Source organism: Panulirus ornatus, chromosome 19 (assembly GCF_036320965.1).
Source record: "Panulirus ornatus isolate Po-2019 chromosome 19, ASM3632096v1, whole genome shotgun sequence".
Classification (NCBI taxonomy): Eukaryota; Metazoa; Arthropoda; class Malacostraca; order Decapoda; family Palinuridae; genus Panulirus; species Panulirus ornatus.
The window spans coordinates 57,452,825-57,479,754 of NC_092242.1; the positions used below are offsets into that span (position 1 = coordinate 57,452,825).

Here is a 26,930-nt window from a genome sequence, read left to right on the forward strand (position 1 = left end):
GGAAAGATGATATGAAAGCAAGTGAATGACTGGTTGCTGAGGGGGAACTTTCTAACTGGAATACAACCTGGCTTTAGGGAAAGGAAGCCATGCATAACCAATTTCTAGACTTTTATGACTGTGAGCTTTATCATAAATGAAAGAGAGGGATTGTCAGACTATCTATTCTTAGATTGGCCAGAATGCCTTCGACATGGTTCCTCATCAGAGGTTGATTGAAAAGATAGATAGACATGTATGAATAAAGAGTAATTTACTTCACTGGATAGAAGACTACTTTTTTTAGTGAAGCAAAGAAGGTGGATAAGTGGTGCATCCTTAAAGTGGGTTTAAAAGTGGCATGTCACAAGGCTCAATCTTGTTGCCTGTAAAAGGCTTGCCAGATGAAAGTATGATGATTGTATCAGCTTATAGGGTAACCTGATCAAATTCTAAAGTTGTTCTGTTAATGGCTGATGAGAATCAATCAAAGTACGTTCAAGATGATAAGGATTGGACAGAGTGGAAAAAGACCTCATTGTAATTATTACCTAATGGGATATAAATTACAGAAATCTGCATGTGAAAGAGATCTAGGGGTTGACATTTTGCTTGATTTATTGCCATTGCTACACATTAAGAGAATTGTGAAAAAGGCAAACCATCTGCTGGCAAATATGAGACACCTATTCAGATATATGGACCAGGACATGTTTGTATAATTATTTGTGACATTTATCATACAAAAACGAGACTTTGCCTCATGTCTGGTCACTGCATCTAAAGAAACACAAAGAGAAGAGTGGCTAAGATGGGACATTAATTTTAGAAAATTGAGCTTACAGTGAGAGGCTGAGGGTTACAAAGCTGTCTATCATGGAGGAGTGGAGAGAGAAGGGGACCTGAAAATGGCTTAAAAGTTTCTAAGTCAGCTGGGTGATCTTGATAGGTTCTCCCAGCCCTGACCTATGCAGCTGAAACGTGGACATGGAATGAGTCACAGAGATCTAGACTCCAGGCTGTAGAAATGAGTTATTTGAGAAGAGCATGTGGTGTGACTAGATGGCATGAAGAAAGAAATGAAAGGGTGTATGAGAGATGTGGTATGGCAGGGAATGCAAAGGGAGTTAATTGTAGAGTGGTAGAATGGGTGAAACACGATACTTTGAGGTGGTTTGGGCATGTGGAAAGACGGCAGTACTGGGAGTTTAAAAGAAGAGTGTATGATAGTACAATTAAAGGGATTGATGTGAGTGGAAGACCACCTGTGACAGGGGTAAATAGGGTGGAGGACTACTACAGGGAGAGAAATAGTGGAAGAATACTTGGATTGGTGTATGTGAGGGAGGCATGTAAGGACAGGGATGAGTGGAGACTTTTGCCATGCCCACTCCTTGATGGGTGTTCCTAGAGGGAATGTGCATCAGAGATAGAAGTTAGGGATTCCCTATACAGTAAATTTAGATTGATGAAGTAGAGTAAATAGTGCAGAAGTGGTAGGAATGCTTGAAGTGGAAGACAAAAAGATAGAGGAAGAATAGAATGGAAATTGTGCATCAATATGTAGGAATGGATGAATATCCGCAATGACCAAAAGATATTAAGAAAGTCTCTGGATGCTACCTGCCTGTATTGTATGATTCATAGACAAATGTTTTGAAATTTGACTGCTTTTGATCCAGCAAGCATTATCATTGCTCTTAAAGCTTTGGTAGCTCAAATTGATGTATTATACATATACTGTTTTCTCTGACTGTAGGTAGTACATATATATTGTTTGGTGCATATATATGATTTCTTCTTGGAAGTGTTTAGGTTATCATGCTCTGATATTTGTATTTTTTACTTATATTTGTCACATGTAGTTTCTTGTGAAGTGCATTACATTTTGTTTGATTTGATAATGAAAGTTTCATTTCTTAGTTGTCCTGTGTGCCAATGGAGATACTTACACCTGGGGCAATAACAGTTATGGGCAACTTGGAGTAGGGGATCTGATCTCACGAGGCTCCCCTGTCATGATTCGTCTACCTCCAAATGTACGTGTGACACAAGTTGCAGCTGGAAGCAATCACACAGTTTTTTTGACATCAAATGGTCAAATCTACAGTTGTGGAGATTTTCAGGTAAGAACCTGAGTGGATTTTTTTTTATTACTAAGTGGAACCCAGAATATATGATTACACTCATTGTTTTCATCATGGAGATTTCATGATAATTTTTTTTTCTCTCAGAAAGGTCAGCTTGGTCGAGATGCACCTCAGAGTGATGCTGGGGAAGGAAGTAGTCGAGGACGTTGCCCATGGTATTCTGTTCCTGGTTTAGTCCCAGGTGTAGGGCCAAGACTTGGGCGACGAGCTACGTGGGTTGGTGCATCAGCTGATATAACTTATGTTAAGCTAGATCAGAGTCTCATAAATGCCCACAATCTTAGTGCTGCTGCTGTTGTTGCCAGTAGTAATTGCTTAGGTAAGTTCATGTATTTGTTTAATGTATGTATATGAATTAAAATATAGATAGTATAGTTAAGAAGAAGGGAGATTGATTCTGATTTACTGATTATACAGCTGATAGTGAGAGAAAAGTTCTTGTTTTATATTAACTGAGGAACATCAAATTAATGTTTGCATTTGTGAATATGTAATACAATGATAGGATCATTATCAACAACTCTGGATTAAGTTGTTAACTAAAACTGGAATGAATAAGTGTTAAGAGCATTGAAATTTAGATATGAAAATTTATAAGTGTATTTTTGATTAATGAGAAATAGAGGAAAGACAGAGGTACAGAACATGTGAGTTAAGTAAAGAAAAAGTAGTGTTATTACATGTTTATGCTTAAAGGGAGGGAACTTTACACCTTGCTAACTTCACCTCTTGTTATATATTTATCAACTAGGCTGTTGAAATTAGTTTTTTGAAAGGAGCATGTGGCATGATTAGAGGGAATGAAGAAAGTAATGATGGGGTTTATGAGAGATGTGGTATGGCAGAGAATGCAGACAGAGTAAGTTGTGGAGTGGTAGAGTGGGTAACACATGATACTTTGAGGTGGCTTGGGCATGTGGAAGGAATGCAAAATGGGGAGATTATAAGAAGAGTGTATGATGATACAATTGAAGGCATTAGTGTGAGGGGAAGGCCACCTGTGACATGGGAAAAGATAGTGGAAGTGTACTGGAGGGAGAGAAATAGGGGTAGTATGTGTGGAATGATGAATGCAGAGGACAGGGATAAGTGGACACATTTTGCCTTGGCCACTCCTTTGATGGGAATTTTGAGGGAATGGGCATCAGAGACATAGATAGATAGGTAGATAGATAGATAGATAGATAGGAAGATGGGCAGATAGGCTTTATAATTTCCTAGTACTGCTTGCATTTGCTTCTTCATGACTACTTGTTCCCCCTTATCCCATCATACATTTTGTGCCTAACTTTCATTTATGTTTTTTTTTTGTTCTGGATTTTTTCTGACTTTAAAGAAATTCTTCATGTTAATCTTGTCACTGAATAGGTTCCAGTCACAACATATGTAGTTTTTGCCCATTATGGTTACCAAACTGGATATTGAAGTAAACCAATGATAGGTGTTTTGAGAAAGGACTGACAACATTTCCTACATTGTCTCTACCTGTAGAATGTTGTCTTAGGAGTGAGTATGTTCCATTCTTTAAGTCTAGATCTAAGTTTTGCTTATTCCTTCAGTAAGGTTAAATTTCTGAATTGGTCATTTAAATGAGCCTGATTTATTAGCTTGGCTGAGTGATTTTTGTCAAAAATTTACCTAGAATATGCATTCGAAAAACATTACTTCCATGCAGACACTTCCTCCATCTGAATCATATTCCTTAAAATCAAAAGATGATTCTAAGAATTTCACACATTGCAGATGGAATATATGGATACCTGATACAGTATGTGCTATATTTCCATTATTGTACCAAGACACATTTTTCATGCAAAATTTAGTTATGATGATTTATAAGCTGTCTTAATATCATGAGATTCCAAATGGCCTTTGCAGTTACCTTCTGCCAGCCCAGTGGCCTAAGATTTTCATACATGATACACAGACCAAATTTGGAGTTCCTGATTTCTTTTGATCACCAACCATACAGCCAAAGAAGACATGATAATGTGTTTTTATTTTAGGTAATTTTTTGTCTCTGTTTGCAGTGATATATTTTCCATAAATGTATCAAAATGATTGGATACATTTTTACAGGTTCTAGGTATATGTGATTCAGATATGAAACATAAAAAAGATGCATTGGTACATGTTCAGTATACAGCTGCTGGGATATTCATTTGATCAGTAACTATGTGTAAATAGGCATATTGATATCACCTTTCTTCTTAAAACAAAATGTCTGTCTGTGTGAAAATGAGGCATAAGTAGAAGATATGTGGTTATATTACCATCAAACCTGACTTTATAAAATAAAACAAATATTTTGTATGCAGTCACCTGTCAAAAGTTTTATGAAAATTATATAACTTTCCAAACAACTCACATCATAGAAAATGGGGTAACTTACACAGATCAGAAAATGTATTGGCTATTGCAGAAGACCAGAGGGATCTTTCTTAACATTCTCACCTAGCTTGTGAAGGTTCCTCAACCATGTGTCTTCTCTTGCCTTTTACTTATCTAGCTGTCATTCCATTTACATATATTCCTCAGACACCAGCTTTGATATCTAGTCACATCACCAATCTCTGAGGATTTTGGTATTGTATATTCAGCTTTGGGAGGAGCTACTTCCTTAGATTTGGGTAGATTTCAGGGTTGCGGTAATTATGATTGTAATTCAATTGAAATGTAATTAATTACAGAAATATTGTAATTGTAATTTTTTCATACATATCCACCATTTCTCGCATTAGCGAAGTAGCATTAAGAACAGGACTGAGCCTTGGAGGGAAAATTCCCACTTGGCCCCCTTCTCTGTTCCTTCTTTTGGAAAGTAAAAACTGGAGGGGAAGATTTCCACCCCCCCCCCCCCCCCCCCCCCCCCCAATTAGTTGCCTTCTAGGATATTCAGGGAATGTGTGGGAAGTATTCTTTCTCCCATATATATGTATATACATTTTATTTTTTCATAATTGATCACCTTTTTCCACATTAGCAAGGAAGTGCCAGGAACAGGCAAAGAAAAGCCACATCTGCTCTCATCCATTCTCTAGCAGTCACATGTAATGCACTGAAACCACAGCTCTCTAAACACAACTAGGCCCCACAGAACTTTCTATGGTTTACCCCAGCCACTTCACATGGCCTAGTTCAGTCTACTCACAGTACATCGACCCCCTGTATATCATATCATTCCAATTCCAATTGCACACCCTGCTTATATTTATTTATATTATAATTTTTTTTCTCTTAAGGCAGTGTAAAAATGATGTAATACCTTCACAGCATATTGATTGTTACCAAGCACCCAGGATGAACAAAAAAATAAAGGAAATGGGCAAGGGATTTGAAAGCAGTTGCTTCCCGACTCACTACTCTACTGTTTATTATGCCCAGGATTTTTAAATGACCCAGCTCATATACAGCATACATGAAGGTAAATCATAGAAGCATCCATTGCCATATACGGCACATCAGTGCAGTAAATAGTTTAAGCAAGGATAGCAAATAGCATTCACAAAAAAAGATAGTCACCCTTCTGAATGTTTGGGACCAAACAGCTCAACTCGTAGCCTATGTCATTCCATCCTTCTTTCTCCTTGGTCTTCCCCTCCTCCATGCACTCTTCACTCCTTACACACAGTCCTTGCTCATCCTCTTGATATGTCAACCATTTCAGTACACCCTGGTCTAACTCTCTCAACCACTGTTCTTACTGCCATACATTGCTTTTGCACTGTCATTCCTTAAATGAGCAACTTGCCAACATAACATTATCTTCAGGCATTTTATTTCCTACTTGTCCACCCTCTTTCATTCTTTTACACTCGATGCTCAAGACTTGCATCCATTTAACAGTCAGGACTGCTTTTAGCTATATTCTGAAACAAAGTGTAAACTCTGTGCAATTTTCCTGTTAACCATTACCACCTACTGTACTCAAACTGTTGATGAAGATTATTCCTGTCGCAAAGGCATAAGCAAAAGCATACGCCTTTTCCACACCTTTCTTCCCAAATTCTTGCCTTGTATAAGAAAACAATGATTAACCTAGATTGTTACCTTATCTATGTTTAGATCTCTGCTGCATTTCAAGAGACAAATAAATATGCCATCACACCCAACATTTAAATATAATAGATAATTATTAAAAGTAATATGATAATCTACCATGCAATTCAAGTTTGATGATGCTCCAGATGATTGATAAGTTTTGGTAAGTTAAACAAAATATCATTGGCTTTACCTAGTAGGAAATCTTTAATGAAAATTGGAAATGTTTAAGATTCTTCAACTACTAATGTCTAATCATTCAGTGGAGCCCCTCCAATCTCCAAGTTACTTTTAGGAAGAATACATTCCCTACTTTTTACGTCATAGTAATGTAAACATTCTCACTATATTAGACCTTTCAGTACAACAAAAATTTGTTGAAGTTTTCATTCATCAAGAAGAATACCATCATTTTATACTGTCACATTTAAAAGTTTTCTAATTTGAAAACCCATTAAGAAACAATCTTAAAATCCAAAAAATAAGGCTCACAACTTGACAGCCAAAAACTTTGAATATCCTTGAGCCATTATATAAGGTCTGTAAATTACAAAATTACCCACAAGACACAAATACTTTCAGATAAGATGGTGCAGCTCAACGTACAATGTTAAACAAAACATTACCGTAGAAGATATTTCAGAAATTTTGATACACTCCCAAAATGATAAGCCGCCCATACATAGCTTTATGGTACATATAGCATAACATTTAGTGCATTATATCCAATTATCCAAAATTCTTGTGATTAAAGCTTCTATTTCAGGTTGATTTTTGTCTGGAAAGGGTCACACATTAGGAATCTAAATGATAATGTTAACTTTTCCGCGAAAATATAGGTATTTAGTGGAATGCCAGAGATTCAAGAACTTTTAAGACTGCAATGATGATAGTTCATTACAATTCCTGGAAAGATACTCAACTTTAGAATTTAGGAAACATCCTGGATTGCTTCATCCACTTCTCCAATCAGTGCCTTGTAATTGTAATTGAAAATAGAATTGAAGTAATTAATTGTAATTGTAAAATAGTGTGATCAAGTAATTGTAATTTTATTGTAATTGTGAAAGGGAGGAAAGTGGTACTGGTAACCTTGTAAATGCAAAGGTGGGCAAGCAGTACTTTTAAAGTACTGGCAGTAGTGGGACTGGTTCAAAATGATAATGATGGTAGTGGTATGAGTTATGAAAAGTACAGCCGGTCACGGTGCTTGCTAGCAGTACATTTTTATTATTAACCATTTTTAATCCACGCTATTGATCCCTTGACCCTACCGAAGCAAAAATATCAGTCCAATGATAATAAAAACAAAACATAATATGAACTAAAGAACCCTGCAGAGGTGAATAATGTAATTGATTATCTGTCCCAGAAGAGCAGAGGAGTAAGAAAATCATGCTAGTGGAGATTTCTGCATTAAAGGAGTTTGTGATTGTCCTCAAACCTTTTTGTGAGGCCTTGGAAGTTGTGGAGGGGCAGAAGAAGGTGACCATATCTGCTAGTGGCCCAGTGATTCAAGGACTTAAACACTTGCTGGAGATTCTAATTCATAACCATAACACCCAATTACAGTAGTGAACAACTGGCTAGTCCTATTGGACACCCAATTACAGTACTGCGAACAACTGGCTAATGTCCTATTGGACTCCGTGAAGAAAAGTTTGGATCCACACATGGAAATGAGAGATGTTCAAGTAGCAGCTTGTTTGGATCCTAGGTTCAAACTGGACTGGCTTCCAATACAAGAGCTGAAGGACCAAGTGCTGGTATATGTCAAGGAAATGCTTGAAGAATTGGAGGTAGTTCAGGAGGAGTCAACATCAACAGTGGATATAGTAACAAGGATGATCTAGCAGAATGATTGCCTGAATAAAAAAGAAAGACTTTTCTCCTTCATACCAAAATGTTCTGTGAAATTCCAAAATCAATGGGGATCAGAGGGAAGCACAATGTCAGTGAGTCTTTTGTTGAACCAGTGTGCAGAGGAAGGAATTCTGTCATTTTCAAGTGATCCAGTGCTGTTCTGGAAAGCAGTGTCCCAAACTTTGCATCTACTGAAGAACTTTGCAAGAGAGGTGATTGGGTGTACTGCTACATCTGCTCCATCAGAGTGAGTTTTCAGCATTGCGAGAAATTTTTTCATTGCTAATGGAGCTCAGCTTGATGTCACTCCATTCGCTGTTATTGATAAAGTACAGTTGTGAATTGTTTGAAATACTACTAGCTCTTTAGTTACCATCTGCAACTTCTATGAAAGTTATATCTTTATTTATGTTTTCAAAATAGTTTGTGACACTTGTTTGTAAATAAAGGATAACCTTATAATTCAAAATCAGTGTTTTTAATCAATTTTTCCCCCCCCAATTTGGGATTTTGTAATTATAATTGTAATCATGATTAATTTTCTTCTGTGGTAATTGTAATTGTGATATAATTGCTATTCCCAAATGGATCTGTGATTATGATTTACAAAGCAAAATAGATATAATTAAATATAAATTGTAATCATAATTAATTTTCTTCTGTGGTAATTGTAATTGTAATATAATTGCTATTCCCAAATGGATCTGTGATTATGATTGTAATTAAAAAATGGAAAGTAATTGTACTTTAATTTTTAAAGCATAATTGCTCTAACCCTGGTAGATTTGTGTACCATAAGCATTTTCATGTGATTAAGGGTAACTAGTTCATGAAAAGTCTTATTTTAGCATGATCACTGTTTATTATTCAGTTTAGCATCACAGATCTCAAAACATTGTGTAGAACATGATACTTATCTCTCGTACAAATGAAGTATTTGCTTTGGGTTTCACTGCTGAAATGAAGCTCTTAAATAGAAAAATCTTTATGTGCCAAAAGTGTATGGAGAAAGATTGAATAACAGGAATACAACAGCAAAGCTTCTTATGAAAAATGAGAGCTTTCTTGACCACGGATTGTGTGACATTGATCACTATTGTCAGATCATTATGTTAGTCTATACTGTAGTTCAGATGTGACTTGTACCTTTAGAGAAACTAATGTTTAAATGAGTATCATGATAAAGTACTTGGAAGAAATTGATATTGCTTTATGTCTTCTAGTGCTGTTGCCAGTTGGAAGCAAAAAGGAAGAGGAGGAAGGTTGGAGATGTTTAGTTATTAGCCGTTCAGATGGGCAGTGCCGCAGTTTTTCCACTCAAGACCAGATTTGCTGTGCTGACCATACCATGTGTCTTGATCCTGTCTACAATGTGTTGTGGAGGTAATTTTTTTTTTTAACTTTGAATGTAAATTTGTCTTTGGAGACACCATTATATTGAAAATATGATTCACAGCCCATAAGACATAAGTTTGAATCTAAAGCAGTAGGGTACTTAGATTTTTCCTTTCATTGGTTAAGTCTTTGGATTGATCTTTTTTTCTGGGGAGATACCATCCTGTTACTGGAAAACAACACAAAAAGTGTTATACCTGTATTCATATCTTTATTTAATAAAACTTTTTTCTACATCTCCCTTAACCTGTTATTCCTTCTTCAACTGTATGGCAGGATAATTCATGCAGAATTGCCTTCATGTAACTCATCACACAATACACTTCTGATACCTGTCTATAGAGCTCCATTTGTCAGAAACCAATCTTTCACACACATGCTCCTTTCCTGTGTCCTTCCACTTTTCCTCAGGCTTTCCTGTATATTTGATTTCAGACATTGTAATACACACTACTCTAGTCTTTCTCTCTTCTTGTATTCTTTCTCTACCTTTCCATATCACCTCTGTACTCTGTCTTTGCTTTTATTAGTCACTTCTTTCATAATCATTCTTATTTCTTAATCTCAGTAAACTTTATATGTATTTTTTTAACCATTTTGCCATAACAGATTTTTGGTATACAAGCATCACTCTTAGCAAATTTTCCCTATCCTTTTTAGCCCTTATTTTCCACTCTTATTATATTCCTCAAAACACTATAAATGTAATCCTAAATATTTAATCCTTTATTGAATATATGATGGCTTATGTAGAAACTTCCTAAATGCTTCTATCATAATATATTTTTACGTAAATTACTGAGAACCCTTTAATGTAAGACAAATACAGGAAAGTTTGTGGGATATGGATATGGAAGTATTCAGGAAGCTGTTTACATCGTACATAAGGCCAAAAGTAGAGTGTGCCTCTTATGTTTAGACACTGCCCCAAAAGAAACTGTACAAAGAGCTAACGGAGAGAGGAAAGCAACAAAGATGGTGCCAGAATTAAGAGAGCTAAGTTACAGAGAAATGCTTGAAATTTAAGAAGAAAAAAGGATGAGGGGTGTCCTTATCACAACCTTTAAGTTTTTCTATGTATGTCTAGCTACTTCCATCAAGGGGGTGGCTGTAGCAAAACAGTGTCCACTTTTTTTGTGTGTGTGTTGAAGGCTCCAGTCACACACCAAAGGCCATGTCAAGGCTGTGTTTTAATTGAAATATGGATAGGGTTCTAAAACGGAAAAAGAAGAGACAAGGGAAAGTATTTATGAATTTTGGAGGAATTAAAAGAACTTGTATTTTGAATTGTGCCAGGTCATAGTTTTTGGGAAAGACATAAGAAGGTAGAGGGCTCCAAAGCTTCAAATTGTCGGGAAAGAAACAGTTATCAAAATGGCCCACCTTGAGTTGCTGACGGCCACACAATACAGATGATACCTGACTTATGATGGTTCAACTTATGATTTTTTGACTTTATGATGGTGTGATTGCAATACACATTCATTAGAAACCGTACTTCGAATTTAGCATTGTATATGAGTAGGTGGGTCTTTCTTTGTTTGTTTCCTGGCACTGCCTTGATTATGCGGGAAATGGTGATCAAGTATAATGATAAGGAAATATATATATGTTAATGGGATGTCCTTGATTAGGGCCTCAGCTGCCAATGCCCTCTCAAAAAAGTATAAATTTTCATGGCTGAAGGTTAAATTTCCTTTTTGAGGTGAGTTAAGTTTACAGTTTGAATCTTTTTGGAGGTGAGGTAATTAAGGTAAAATGTAAATTGTTGTTATCGGTCTTATGCCATTCAGTTATTTGAATTTGACAAATAGCTATATAGATTTTCATGTCTATTGGTTTAATTTTCTTCAGTGTATGAGGTTGGTTGAACATTCAAACATTTTGGTAGGTGGCACGACTCAGGCTGCTCCAAACTATGGTTATGGGTCTTATGCCACCCAGTTCTTTAGATGCAGAAAAAGAATGGATAAAGTTTCATGAGTATCTCACATTGAGTGTTCAAGTTGTGCTTAGGATAAGTTGAAAGTTAATGAGTTACTCCAGATGATGGACAGTGTATGGACAGATTACACTGATGATGTCAGACAAAGTACCTTAGTGTCCACCATGTTACATTAGTCACATAGCCAGAGTTATAGGTCTTATTCCTCTCAGGTCTTTAGATATTGGGAAACAACATTATAAGTTTCATGAGTATCAGATTTAAAGTTTTCTCAGTGTCCAAGGTTAAGTTGTAAGTTTAATTATGACTCCTGATAATGAATAATGAAAAGACAGACAGATAATGGATAACAAGAGCAAAGTTGCCCTTGAATGTCAGCCATGCTATGCAGGAGATGCAAGAATTAATTTGGGATAATAAGGAGTGTGATGATAAGTGGTAAAGTATCATTTGGGGTTTCTCATTCAGTGTGGTCAAAGGAATGAAGCAGTAAAAGCATCGAGTGCAAATACATTCTTTTCTTTACTTTTGAAATGAACATATGTACACTCACTCCAGTGGATCACAGATTAAGAACTTTTTTTTCTTTAACTTTAGAAAACTTAACCAGATGCTCCCTACTTCTTTAGTCATGAGTTAATTTAGCTTTCATAGAGGTAGAGGTTAAATGAAAATGTTTTATTTACATTTCAAAATATAAAATTATTTTGCAGAAATTGGAAGTAAATTGATTTGTCTAACATAAGAAGTGTGAAGATGCTCTTGAATTGTATGAAGAATATTTTGTAATCAGTATCCTCTATGAATAGGGTAAAGTTTTATAGAGAGGATTTTTCTTTTCTAGTTTTTAAGCTTTGTACCTTTAACCATCAGTTACGACAACTGTCGTCAGGATGTATGCTGCTATAACATAGTAGCAGCAGAAGCCCAAAGGCTTACTAATGGAGGACTTCAGGACGGTCTTAGAGATCTACTGTCACCTGAGCTATCACTTCCAATCCTACCTGAGTACCAGGTTTCTCGGGCACAGGTATGTGGAATGATTTATCTTGCTGTCTTAGAACCCCCATCTCTTGAACTTTATGTATTATCATGAAACTTTTATCTTGTAATCAGTTCCCATCATCATCTAGTGATCCTATAGAGGATGGTTTCCATCATGAAAGTTTAACTTTTTCTGTTTCTGCTTCATTTTAACCGCTTAGTACTTCATGGAAATTTACTTGAGCTGAGCAACACCTGTAGATTGATCATTTTGCACTGATTTTCCCACTTGTGTTTCAAGGCTGCCCTCTGGGCCTGAGTTGATGGTGCATGATGATATCTTTCCAGGGTCACTCATCCTTCAGCTATTGATTAATAGGACCATGCAAAAGATGATCCTGAGTTACTGGTTGAAGATGATATTTTTAAATTGTAAGGAGGGTAATTTTGTGAACACTATTCCAACACAGAAAGTGACCAAGATGAGCTGGGCAGAGCTATTCTTAGCACAGGTGGGGCCAATATTGCCAGCTGTCATATACATACTATAAAAAGATATGAAAGTTACTCAGTGAGCTAATGCCAAGCAAAATTAAATTTAGTGCAAGATATAAGTTATCAAGAGACAGAAGACAGTCAGTTAATAGAAGAACATGGAAAAAGAAGAAAATGATAGTAATGAGTGAAGCAAAAATCAAAGAGCTAACTGAGGAAATAAAGAGCACAGATGTGGAAATGATGAAATTCCATACCAGAGAACAGAAAATGAATAAAGAGTTTTATAAAACATGGAAAGGAACTCATAATCACTATTCACATATGCACACAAAGCAAAAATAGTTAAATAATGATATCCCCTCTAAAGGGAGTGAAAAGTATGAAAATGACCGGAAAATTATGTACTTCATGCAAATGGTACAGTCCAAATCAGTTTTCAGCACAAAATGCAACAAGAAATCAAGTGATAAACTGTTTATCCAACATGATGAAAAGATATTTATAGGTACTGAAATGAGCATTCATTTATTCAAAGGAAGTGCAGTAACCTCACCTTATCATCCATTGATAGGTCTTTCCGGTCTCTAGCTAAGGGCATCTCTGACAACTTCTGTTGCTGCACCTTTCCTTCACTTTTCTGTTCTGACAGAACTGTAGCTGTCTCTTCCATTGACAAAGCAACTCTCTTTGGTTCCTGTTTCTCCTTTAACTCCACTTTGGATGACTCTAGCATTCCTTCACCCTCTGATGGTCCTCTTACTAATCCTATGCCTATTCCCGGAATCGCTTTTCAGACTGTCTGAAAAGCACTTCTTTCTCTGGATGCAAGCAAGGCTTATGGTCCTGGTGGCAACCATTCCCATGTTCTGAAAGAGTATGACTCTGAACTTGCACCTGTGCTTGCTTGTCTGTTCCGTTTTTGATTAAAAACCAAAACTTTTCCTTCTCCATGGAAACATGCTTTGATACATTCCATCCCTAAGAAGGGTGGCTGTTCTGACCCCTCTATCATCCTTTTGCTTTGGCATCTACCATTTCCAAAGTCTTTAAATCCCTCCTCATCTCCCATATCCTTATAACACCTCAAAAATCACAGTTTTTTTCTCTGATCACTAACATGGTTTCTGTAAGGCAGGATCCACTGGTGATATTCTTTCCTATCTTACTAATGTCTGGTCATCATCCCTGAAAGATTTTGGGGAGTCACATGTAATTGCCCTTGACATATCTAAGGCATTTGACAGGGTTTAGCATCGGGGTTTCATCTCTTAGCTCCCCTCTTTTGGCTTCCCTCTCTCACTTTGCTCCTTGATATCTAACTTCCTCTGTGGCCAATCTATCTCTGTGGTTTTTGATGGATCAGTCTCCCACCTTTTCTCCATCAACAGAGGTGTCCCTCAAGACTCAGTCCTGTCCCCCACACTTTTTCTCTCTTTTTTCAACGATTTCCCCCTCCTCTAGAAATATATCCAATGCATTTGTACGTTGACGACTCAACACTGCTTTCATCCACATCCTTCAATTCTGCTCCCTCTTTTCTCACTGAGTCTGCATCTCGTCTTGATACAGCTTCCTCAATAAACTCAGACTGTCTGAAATTGGGAGTGAACTTGAGGATGCTGATGATTATGGATTATCACACCTGAGAGATACAATTTGGTGATGAGAAGAGGGGAAACACCTGACCTTTTCCCATCAACCAGCTCATCTACACCAGTTCTTGTACACAAATCGTGTCAGAATGACAATTTGTAAAGCTGAAGCCTCTTGAATTTTGATTATATTGGATGTGAATGATTTAATGATTAGCTACAGGTATCAGTTTGTTGATATAGGATACAGTATCAACCAACTTTTAATTGGATATATATATGTAAATCATTCACAGTGTACATAATACTGGATTATATATAGTCATTACCATTATGCACACTGAAGTAAAATATATAAACCTTGGGAACTCTTTTTGCCAGATATTTTTGCTTTTCACAGAAGATGACTTATTATCTATATAAGATACAGATGTTATGTAATGCATATTAATATTTATATTATTTTTTATCATACTTAACTGCCGGCTCCCACATTAGCAAGGTTGCACAAGGAAACAGACGAGGAATGGCCCAACCCACCCACATACACATGTATAAACATAGATGACCATACTCGCACATTTACATACATATGCATTTCAATGTATACATACATATACATACACAGACATATACATACATACATACAAATGTACATATCCATACTTGCTGCCTTCATCCATTCCCAACGCCACCCACCACACATGAAATAGCATCCTTCCCCCTCCAGTGTGGCAGCACCAGGAACAGATAATAAAGGCCACATTTGTTGACACTCAGTCTTTAGCTGTCATGTGCAATGCACTGAAACCACAGCTGCCTTTCCACATCCTGGCCCTACAGACCTTTCCATGGTTTACCATAGATGTTTCACATGCCCTGGTTCAATTAGTATTCAAATTGATTTTCTTTATGGTAGATTATGATATTTGCTCTTTAGTGACTTGTCATAGAATTAGTGTACCTTTAAGGGGAGAACAGTTTTCATATTTTTCTCAGTTTTTTATTAAAATCATCATTTTTATCGATATAGTATGGTTTTCAGGGAATTTTATAAGGAAAATTTGTAAGACACATCTCTCTTTGATGATTAAAAGATGATAGAGAATGTTATACTAATGATTTCACTTTTTGGTGGAAAATTGACTCTTCAGGGCACTCTTCCTGAAAATTGATTATGTAGCAAAAGAGTTATTATATTATACAGATTATTGATTGGTTGGTAAGGATATTCAGTGCAAGTATGGACCATGGCGAAGTGCCTAAGGATTGATGGAATGAATGCATAGTGTCATTGTACAAAGGCAAAAGGGATAAAGGTTAGTGTTCAAACTACAGAGACATAAGTTTGTTGAGTATTCCTGGGAAATTATATGCGAGGGTATTGATTGAGAGGGTGAAGGCATATACAGAGCATCAGATTGGGGAAGAGCAGTGTTTTTTCAGAAGTGGTAGAGGATGTGTAGATCAGGTGTTTGCTTTGAAGAATGTATGTGAGAAGTACTTAGAAAAACAGATGGATTTGTATGTAGCATTTATGGATCTGGAGAAGGCATATGATAGAGTTGATAGAGATACTTTGTGGAAGGTTTTAAGAGTATATGTTGTGGGAGGTAAGTTGCTAGAAGCAGTGAAGAGTTTTTACCAAGGATGCAAGGCATGTATATGAGTAGGAAGAGAGGAGAGTGATTGGTTCCCAGTGAATGTTGGTCTTCAGCAGGGGTGTGTGATGTCCCCATGGTTGTTTATTTTGTTTATGGATGGCGTGGTTAGGGAGGTAAATGCAAGAGTTTTGGAGAGAGGGGCAAGTATGCAGTCTGTTGTGGATGAGAGGACCTGGGAAGTGAGCCAGTTGTTGTTCACCAGTGATACAGCACTAGTGGGTGATTCAGGTGAGAACCTGCAGAGTTTGGTGACCGAGTTTGGAAAAGGAGAAAGTTGAGAGTAAATGTGAATAAGAGCAAAGTTATTAGGTTCAGTAGGGTCGATGGACAAGTTAATTGGGATATAAGTTTGAATGGAGAAAAACTGTAGGAAGTGAAGTGTTTTAGATATCTGGGAGTGGATGGAACCATGGAAGTGGAAGTGAGTCGCAGGGTGGTGGAGGGGGCGAAGGTTCTGGGAGTGATGAAGAATGTGTGGAAGGAGAGAACGTTATCTTGGAGAGCAAAAATGGGTATGTTTGAACAATGTTATATGGTTGTACGGAGGAAGGTGGATATGTTGGAAATGTTTGAGGACAGTATGTAATGTGAGGTAGTTTGATCAAGTAAGTAATGTATGGGTGGGTAAGAGGTATGTGTGAAAATAAAATGAGTGTGGTTGAGAGAGCAGACGAGGGTGTGTTGAAATGGTTTGGACATATGGAGAGAATGAGTGAAAAATTGACAAAGAGGATATACATGTCAGAGGTGGAGGGAACAAAAAGAAGCAGGAGACCAAATTGAAGGTAGAAGGATGGAGTGAAAAGGATTGTGAGCAATTGGGGCTTGAACATATAGGAGGGTGAGAGGCGTACAAGGAATAGAGTGAATTGGAATGATGTGGTATACCAGTCAGTGGACTGAACCAGGGCATGTGAAGCATCTGGGGTAAACTATGGAAAGGTCTTTGGGGCCTGGATGTGGATAGGGAGCTGTGGTTTTGGTGCATTACACATAACAGCTAGAGACTTAGTGTGAATGAATGTGGCCTTTTTTGTCTGTTTTCCTGGTGCTTCCTTGCCGAAGCGGGGTATAGCGATGCTGTTTTCCTTTGGGGAGGGGTAGCGACAGGAGTGAATGAAGGCAAGCAAGTATGAATATGTACATGTGTATGTATGTAATGTCTGCATATGTGCATGTGTACATTGATATGTATATTTATGTATATTTGCATATGTGGGCGTTTAAGTACCTATATGTGTATATGAGTGGATGGGCCATTCTTCGTCTGTTCCTGGCACTACCTCGATGATGAGGAAACAGCGATTATAAATGAATATAGATAAATATAGATAAATAATTTGTTTCAGTATAGATGCACAGGAACAAATTGAATATTCATAGTAGGGGTATTTTTGGTAAGGGAAGTGATTTCACAGTGATGATACATTGATATACATTATTGTTACAGTATGGAGGTTTGTTGTATCTCCAGATGGTCAGGAGTACAGGCCTTGGTGTGTTTCTTTGTGTTTTGTAAAATAAACATGTTGGTTTTGAAGGATTACCATCATACTATTTACCTTGAAGTGTTTATTATAGAAGTTGTTATATCTCTCAAAGGGTGTATACCCTTAACCCCCCATTTTTCTTAGGCCAAGTACCTTGTCACATGCAGTTTTGGCAATCATAGGTTTTCCAGGGGCTTAACCTCCATGCTTAACAACTTAGCAAGGAATTCCTGTAGTTAATTGTGTACTGCAGGTAGCAGCACTTAAGACAGTGTTTTTCATCAAGCAAGATGTGCAATGAATGCTACATGGTAACCCTGCCACTTTGGTAAAAATACCATCCTAAGTACATAGAGGGAGATAGGCACTTTTTTCTCTCTCTCTGCCTCCACCAGTGAGGAAATAAGTGTAGAAGTGCTTCACAAAGTCTTAAGAATTTATTCTTTCATGCTTGATCATCATTTTCTGGAGTTGCGAGGTAGTGCTAAGAACAGACAAGGAAAGGCCACATCCACTCATCGTGTCTCAAGCTGTCCTAAATAATGCACGGAAATCACAGCTCCATATCCACATACAGGCCTCTCAGACTTTTCCATGGTTTACCCAGGATATTTCACATGCCCTATTTCAGTTCATTGACACCACGTTGACACCAGTATACCACAATGTTCCACTTCCCTCTATCCGTTGCATACCTTTCACCCTCATGCATGTTAAGGCCCCAATCACTCAGTCTTTTTCATTCCTTTCTTCTCCAAATTGGTCTCCCTTTTATTGTTCCTTCCACTTCTGACACATATATCTTTTTTGTTAACCTTTTCTCACTCATTCTCTCCATATGACCAAACGTGGTATAGCGGTTAGTGTTCCTGACTGTGACGCATAGGTTTGAATCCTGGTTTAGGCAGTTGGTCCACACTCAACCCAGCTGTTCATCTACCCATAGGGGTTGGTTGATAAAATGGGTACCTGGCTCATGTTAGGGATTTCCAGCCCCCTACTCTCTCCCCTTGTAGTCATCTTCTACGACATGCAGGGGATATGTGGGAAGTATTCTTTCTCCCCTATCCCCATTGATAAGGGTAGGGTACATTATTATTTGCAGTAACTTTGTTCTAAGCTAAACTTGTATATGCATGACTTCCTTATGTATATTCATTTGTATATTTCACTGACTTGATGAAAATGAATCATAATCCTTATTAAACTGTCAGAGAAGATATCTTTTCAGGCATATAGGAATTGTTCATTGGGGGCTTGTACGTATCTCCATTGGACCCATGCTGTAATTAGCTCCAAATACATATTTTTTCCAGGTTCATAGAAGTTTAGAAACACAACTGTAGTGTATTTCAAGATTTAGGTGTATTGCTCATTGCAGTGAAATAATTTACCATAAATGAATATTTTAGAGGGAAAATTTTATGATATACATGCCTTTTAGAGCATATTAGATTGATGTAACTCATATTTGGTTGGATAAGGGCATATGTGCTTGACTGTATTTTGAGTTAATGGCTCTCATCTTACTTCAAGCTGTAGCGGATCATTAGGCTAATGTAGGATGAAGACCAAGAAGCAGTCCTTTTTAATGAGTATTCATTGACGCTTGTTCAAGCCACAGCTATATTTTTCTTGAAGATTTAGATAGCAGTCAAATCACTATATTGAAACTAACTATAATATTGTGGATTGTTCTTAATAACAAAACATAAAAGTAAGATAACAATGAGAGAAAGCTTTTGTTTAACAAGGAAATCTTTTTAGATGCTAACTTTTTTTTTTTTTACACAGTACTAACCTTATTTCGTGATGATATATGTCCCTGGTTAAGATAGTATATTTACTGTAGTAGATTGTTAAGCTGTCTTACCATGTGTCATCACATTTCATTTTTCTTTTTTCATACCTATTCGCCATTTCCCACTTTAGCAAGGTAGGGTTAAGAACAGGGGACTGAGCCTTAGAGGGAATTTCCTCACTTGGCCCCCTTCTCTGTTCCTTCTTTTGAAAAAAAAAAAAAAAAATGGGAGGGGGAGGATTTCCAGCCCCCTGCTCCCTCCCCTTTTAGTTGCCTTTTACGACACGTAGGGAATACGTGGGAAGTATTTTTTCTCCCCAATCCCCAGGGATAATTTCATTTATGGAGTAGAATATCCGCCAGCAACCATGCACATGGGTCATCACTTCACAGTGCTACCAAGATGAATGGCAATGCCACCAGCAGACTAGTTGAGGAAAAAGATGGTTCATTAAAAGCAAATTGCTGTTACATTACAAATTTTCATAAGGAATTTTGATGAATATTGATTAGTGTAATAGAAACCTTATTTCGTCAATGCTGGAGGTTTTCAAGAAGTAGCAAGGACTGCTCTAAAATCAGAAGAAACAGCACCAGGGTCACTGGAGTCACCTGATTCATACCTTAGCGGAATCGATTTGCTTGAGGTGGAAGCTACTCTCTCAGCATTTATGATGCTCAGTACTTTTCAGCTGTTCAGCAGTACAGCAGTGTTTGCTGGATCTCGTAGCACATACAACACTCATATCACTTTTATCTGCCATGATTTCATACAGGAAGACAAGCCTTTATACTTTAGAAAAAAAGCATTGCAATTATGTGTAAACTTGGGCAATGAATTTGTTTGTTATGATCAAGCAGGCACTGATCTCTGGCTAGTGAATTCTGACCAAGCTGTGTTGTTTCATCTTGAAATTTCATCTTGAATTATCTTTTTAGGTGTAAAGGCACAAAAGTTAATATTGCACTACTAGATTATTGTAAATCTGGGTAAAACTGTGTGTATATTTGTAGAGAGAACATTGTATGCTTGTGAAATAAGGAAAAAATAGTACCAGGTGATGCGCAGCTGGCTGTTGCATGTTCTCTTTGTGCCCAGTGGCCCAGATCAAGGTCAGGAACCAATAAGCTATCCCATTACATCACAATCTCCGTCTGTTGGATGCTTAACTGACCAGACTAGATTTGTGATGTAACAAACTTGTACAGAAATTTCTGATAGATTCCAAACTTAGTCTATTGGGATCATAGGGTTCTGGTAGAAGCTGAGTTCTGTTACATTGAAGTCTGTTAGAATGTTAGTATTGGGGTCTACTGTAGCACATATGGAAATCATAGCATTGAGTGGACTATAAAGATGAGCCTCCAGAATAGTTTTCCAACTTATGAGGTCATTTGCTCTCAGTATAATCTTAATAACAGGTATAATGTTAAACAAGGTAATTGATTTGTAGGCTATATCATATGACTAAAGGTGTATCTTTGCTGAACACTTTAACCCTGCACCCTCATGAGGTTTAACCCAGTGTAACCTTTATTTTTTTCATAGGAGAATTAGAATTGACCTCTGAGTAAAGAGATGATGTGTTTCAAATGTTTTATGTGTAATTCTTCTTGTCTTCATACTGTTAAGACTATAGTAGCATTATACTTGTTATTTTGTAGTGTACCTTTGTAATGTTATCTCTTCATTGATAAGAATTTATTCTTGTGCCAAACAGGTAGCACTGCATATGCTGTCTTGTATTGATACTGTTACTTGGGCACATGAGCATGGACTCTCTGTGGTAGAGGATGATCCTCAGACTGTTGCAACTATACGGGTATATACAAGAGAGGACTTCACACCTGTCAATAGATTTGAAAGTATGTTTTGATTTTCTCTTACTTTTACTCAAAGGAATTATTTGTTAATGATGTTATTGTCGTGCATTTGTCTAAAATAGATATATCCATTATTATTGACATGTATTTTAATTGATTTTCTTTTATTACAATTAACTTTAAATGCTGTTGTAGTCAATAATGAAAATTATGTTTTTTCTTAATTAGCTGTGTATGTAGTCTCTGGTCTCAGGAAATTACCAAAATATTAAGTCATTTTTGTCAAAATGGGGCACAAATGATATTACTGAATTCCTGCTCCAGGAGTCCTGTCTATCTTTATGAGGCTTCTGCAGTGCTCAGGAAGTCAGAGACATCCCCTGGTTGGGATCATATGTCGTAAAATTTTGTGATATGTGTTTGTTGTTTGTGTGGAGAGTGCAAGGCAATTGAGCAGCAAGTCCTTAGTGTCTTCATTGTAATATTTACATCTGGGGCATGAAGTGTCTTGGGATTTGTTAAAATGGTGTTTGTAGTGTTGAAGGGGTGGGTGATGTCCAGAGTGTAGATGAGAAAGTGTGACTCATGTATGTGTGGGGAGTGTTGCTTCTGATGGATGGAGTTTAAGACTGAGTTGGTAGGTTTCATAGTGCTTGTCAAGAGAATTTGGTTTGTTATTTGTTGGAAGGGAGGGGATCTTTTGCATAGAACTGAGTGCTGAGCATGTTAAGGTAGGATTGTAGTAGAAAGATCTTTGTTTCATTGGCTTGGAGTTGAGTATTTGTAGTTGTTCCACCGCTAGTGACTTCAGAATTCATTGTTTTGTGTGGTTTGCAGCTTTGTTATATATGTTTTGGAGAGGATGGAAAACCAAACAGGTGAAGCATAGTTTAGAATGGAGTGGTAGAATGAAGTGGGAGTGGAAGAGTTGGTTTTTGATGGTGTTAAGGAATTCTTTCTCCAATTCTCATCCCAGCGAGTATTCTGAGGACATTAAGATTTTGTATTGCTTATGTGTGATGTTATTGGCATTGGGAAGTGAATCTGAGGTTTTGTTCTGAGGGAGTGATTGTTCATTCAAGGTGGCTGGAGGAAGTAAGCCAGATTGGGTTGTCTGGGGTTAGGTATATGGATATATGTCAGCATGTAAGAAGTACTTTCCTAAACACCTCCCATTCTTCACCCACTCCCATAATTTTATTTGCTCTCACCATTTGCCATTGTGCATGCGATATCTCTTCTTACAAGCTTCTTTCCCAAGTTCATTCATTTTTACAACCCTCTTTCCATCCATATAATTCCTTCTGTTCCTAAAATTTCTACAAACATACTTTCACCCTCATGTCCACCAGGTATTGATCAGATAATCCAAGAAAGCCCACTTACCATTTTTTGCACTCCAAATCTCCTTACAGTCTTTGCAAATAAACTTTGTCCACCCTAATATATAATTCCAAAAGTGTTACATGGGTAAAGTTTATCTTGGGTACAAACATATAATGCTCTCAAGGTGAAATCATTGTACATCTGTCACTGAGGATAGTGTTTCTATTAGTGTGAGCACCAGACATCCCACCTGCTGCCCCTCTCCACTCATTCACATCCAAGTCTTTCTTTTATATGCCTTTCAGTTAGTATATAATCCAATAATGCCCTCTTACCATCATTTGTACTCCATGTATGCTAATACTGTCTGCAAAAAACTTTGTCCTCCCCATATATTTTCAAAGGTGATAATGAAAAAGGTTTATTGTGGGTACAAGCATATGATGCTCTCTGGGTGAAATCAGCATACTTCTGGTGACTTAGACTAGCATGAATCAGGCTATCTTAAGGAATATTTCTTTGCTTCTCATGTTTGCCTCTTCATTTTGGGGATTTTGCCTCTTGGCGCTGTATTTCTTCCACCTGTACTTCAAGATGGTTGGCTTTTTCCTTTCTTAGGAGAAAGTCCAAGTTTTTGCCTGGAAGCAAGAAAATGTGGGTACATGTGAGACATCTAGGTGCACTGGGTGCTCAGAGTGCTCATGGCCTCCCTGATAACATCATCTTCCAAAACTTATCCTTAGTCACCTAAGGAATGCCTCTAGCTCTACATATAACCTCCTTTGATGAGAAGTATTGAAGCAACCCGACATTTCAGTCTTTGAACTCAAGAAAGACCATTCAAAACTTGTGGGAACTTTCTCTCAGAGAACTATTCAACATTGCCTGCAAGAGGATATTCAGATTTTCCTACACAAGCCAGCTGCCAAACCCCAACTCCTGAAGGAAATGAAATACAAATGACTTACATTTGCAAATAAATAAAAGGACTGGAGTGAGGAACTATGGAGTAAGGTGAAGTTTTATGATGTAAGTTCCTTTAAGTGTGCAGTTGAGGCAGCGGAGGGTGAGGAGCCTTGAGGGTGCCTGTCAGGTTGATTCTCATTTCACAGTTAAGATGATGAAACACCCAGAAAGTGTGATGGTTTGGGGTTGTTGTTGTGGTGCAATGGGTAGGGGACGGTTGTACTTCTTACCTAGAAATTGAATGAAGAGCAGTACATTAAGGAGCTAAAGAGACCTCTACTTCCCTTTTATAAGGTTCATAAGTGTGATAATTTTATGGAGGATAGTGCCCCTTGCCATAAGGCTAGAGAGATGGTGAATTGGTTATGAGAGAAAAATATTCAAGGGCTGGAGTGACCTGGCAACTCCTCAGATCTTAAACCAATCAAGAACTGCTGAAAGTCAAGCTTGCTTCCTGCATCATTCCATCAGTGCTTTGGCACATTCAGGTCAGGATCCAGTGGACCCAAAACATGGACCTACAGCACTTTAGGAAACTTGCCAATGCCATGCACAGACATCTGCACATGCTGTTCAAGGCCAAAGGAGAAATGACAAAGTACTAAAATGTATGACATCGCCGTTAAAGATCCATTAGGATAGACAAGGTTATTTTTGTGGACACTGTATGTATGTTCCTCATTCTAAACCAATATTCCCAATCACCAGGACATTATGTGGTTTAAGTTGGTTTAATCGAGTAAGTAATGAAAGGGTAAGAAATAAAAAAGAAAACGTGGTTAGAGAGCAGAAGAGGGTGTGTTGAAATGGTTTGGACATATGGAGAGAATGAGTAAGGAAAGGTTGACAGAGGATATATTTGTCAGAGGTGGAGGGAACCAGGAGAAGTAGGAGACCAAATTGGAGGCGGAAGGACGGAGTGAAAAAGATTTTGAGCGATTGGGGCCTGAACTTGCACAAGGGTGAGAGGCATGCAAGGAATAGAGTGGATTGGAACAATGTGGTATATATGTGTGCATATGAGTTGGTCTTTCTTCATTTGTTCCCTGGCGCTACCTCGCTAATTTGGGAAACTGTGATCTAGTGCAGGTGTTCCTCAGCTTATGATGGTTCAACTTATGATTTTTTGAGTTTGATGGTGCAATAGTGGTACACATTTAGTAGAAACTGTACTTCAGATTTTGAATTCTGATCTTTTCCTGAGCTAGTGATATGCGGTATGATACTCTCTTGTAATGCTGTGCAGTGCTAGTAAGCCACAGCTTCCAGTCAGCCACGCAATCATGAGTGTAAACAACCATCACTCTACAGTGTACTGTGTTGCCAGCATTTTATTTATTTTTTGTTTTGCATTTCTGCATCCCATCATGTTTGCAAAATGCCCATCTGGGTTTCCTGCTGCTGGTGAGAAGAGGAGGAAGGCAATTATTCTTGAGATGATACTAAAGATAATTGCCCAGCATGAAGGTGGCAAGCCAGTAATGGCTATCACACGAGTTAAGATTTTTGTAATCGATGATCTCAACCATCTTAAAGGATGGGAACTTAATCAGTGATGCAGTGAAATCTTCAGCATCGGTTCAATCTGCTGTCATCACAAAGAAAATAGGAGAGCCAATCAATGTTATGGAAAAATTTCTTGTCATATGGATGTAAGACCAGATACAGAAGTGCATACCGCTTAGCCTCTTGATGATCCAGGCTGAAACGCTAAAATGGCATGTCAGTGATCTTACTTATAAGCAAATGTTTACAGCAAGTCATGGGTGGTTCCAACGCTTCAAAAGGCATCATAATTTTCATAATGTAAAGGTTAGCAGTGAGGCAGCAGTGCTGATACTGAAGATGCCTAAGCTTTTAAGGAAGAATTGAATATGATAATTGTGGATGAGAAATGTAAGTGTTCTGAGAAGGTTTAAAGTGGGCTAGGCTATACTGTGATATTTGGTAGGTTAGATGTATAGTACTGAATGTCTTAAAAGTATTTTTTACTTGTGATATTTTTAAACTTAAATGGGTTTATCAGAATGTAGCCCCATTGTAAGTTGGGAGCACCTGTATTAAAAAAATGGAATTGTGCTTGCGCTTATATGATTAATAAAGTTTTCAGTGCCTGTTTTTTATAGACTTATGAGTATTTACCATGCTCTATGTTTTCCAGGTCATGGTGGTGGCTGGGGTTACTCTGGGCACTCAATAGAGGCAGTGCGGTTTATGAGTGATACAGATGTCCTTGTTGGAGGCTTTGGACTTTTTGGAGGAAGAGGGGAATACATGGGCAAAATTAAGGTACTTGGTTGTTGCCATATATCTTTTATTGCACTGTAAATCATAAATTACTTCTGGCACAGTATGATATTTTGAATTTATCTGGTGCATAACTACAGAAATTTTTACCGTTCAATCAATATATTACTTTATTGACGTGTTTTTCTTTGTTTTTTCCATTTGTTTCACTCTGATGATTCCTACCATTGGTTTCCCACTTTCCTTGTTCTCTCCACTTCTGACATGTATACCCTCTTAGTTATCCTCTCCTTACTCATCTTCTCCCTATGTCCAAATAATTTTGGCACACCTTCTTCAGCTTTCTCATACATACTCCTTCTGCTGCTACTCCTTTTTTATGCCCTGTCACTTCTTATTCAACCCTCCTCATACAGCATGTTGTCCTCAAACATTTTATTTCCAACATGGCCATCCCCGTCTCTTTATTTCTATCTAAGGCACATGCCTTGCATCCAAACAACACCAATGGGACTATTACACCAAACATACCAATCTTTGTATTAACTTTGTATTAACTAATCCTTGTATTAACTTTCTAAAATGGGAAACAGAAGAAGGAGTCACGCGGGGAGTGATCATCCTCCTCGAAGGCTCAGAGTGGGGTGCCTAAATGTGTGTGGATGTAACCAAGATGTGAAAAAAGGAGAGATAGGTAGTATGTTTGAGGAAAGGAACCTGGATGTTTTGGCTCTGAGCGAAACGAAGCTCAAGGGTAAAGGGGAAGAGTGGTTTGGAAATGTCTGGGGAGTGAAGTCAGGGGTTAGTGAGAGGACAAGAGCAAGGGAAGGAGTAGCAATACTCCTGAAACAGGAGTTGTGGGAGCATGTGATAGAATGTAAGAAAGTAAATTCTCGATTAATATGGGTAAAATTGAAAGTTGATGGAGAGAGGTGGGTGATTATTGGTGCATATGCACCTGGGCATGAGAAGAAAGATCATGAGAGGCAAGTGTTTTGGGAGCAGCTGAATGAGTGTGTTAGCGGTTTTGATGCACGAGACCGGGTTATAGTGATGGGTGATTTGAATGCAAAGGTGAGTAATGTGGCAGTTGAGGGAATAATTGGTATGCATGGGGTGTTCAGTGTTGTAAATGGAAATGGTGAAGAGCTTGTAGATTTATGTG

The 26,930-nt window shown here is 37.7% G+C and overlaps 1 protein-coding gene across 3 annotated transcripts in view; it reads left to right on the forward strand.

The window, feature by feature from the left end:
* Nucleotides 1-26,930, forward strand: part of hiw (MYC binding protein highwire) — a 443,394-nt gene that overhangs the window by 102,083 nt on the left and 314,381 nt on the right. For all 3 annotated transcript variants that reach the window (XM_071673952.1, XM_071673951.1, XM_071673953.1), the window contains exons 20-25: nt 1,903-2,105; nt 2,214-2,448; nt 9,257-9,416; nt 12,247-12,403; nt 21,124-21,268; nt 25,680-25,807. In XM_071673952.1, the coding sequence (XP_071530053.1) occupies nt 1,903-2,105; nt 2,214-2,448; nt 9,257-9,416; nt 12,247-12,403; nt 21,124-21,268; nt 25,680-25,807 (1,028 nt within the window). The remainder of the gene's footprint in view (nt 1-1,902; nt 2,106-2,213; nt 2,449-9,256; nt 9,417-12,246; nt 12,404-21,123; nt 21,269-25,679; nt 25,808-26,930) is intronic.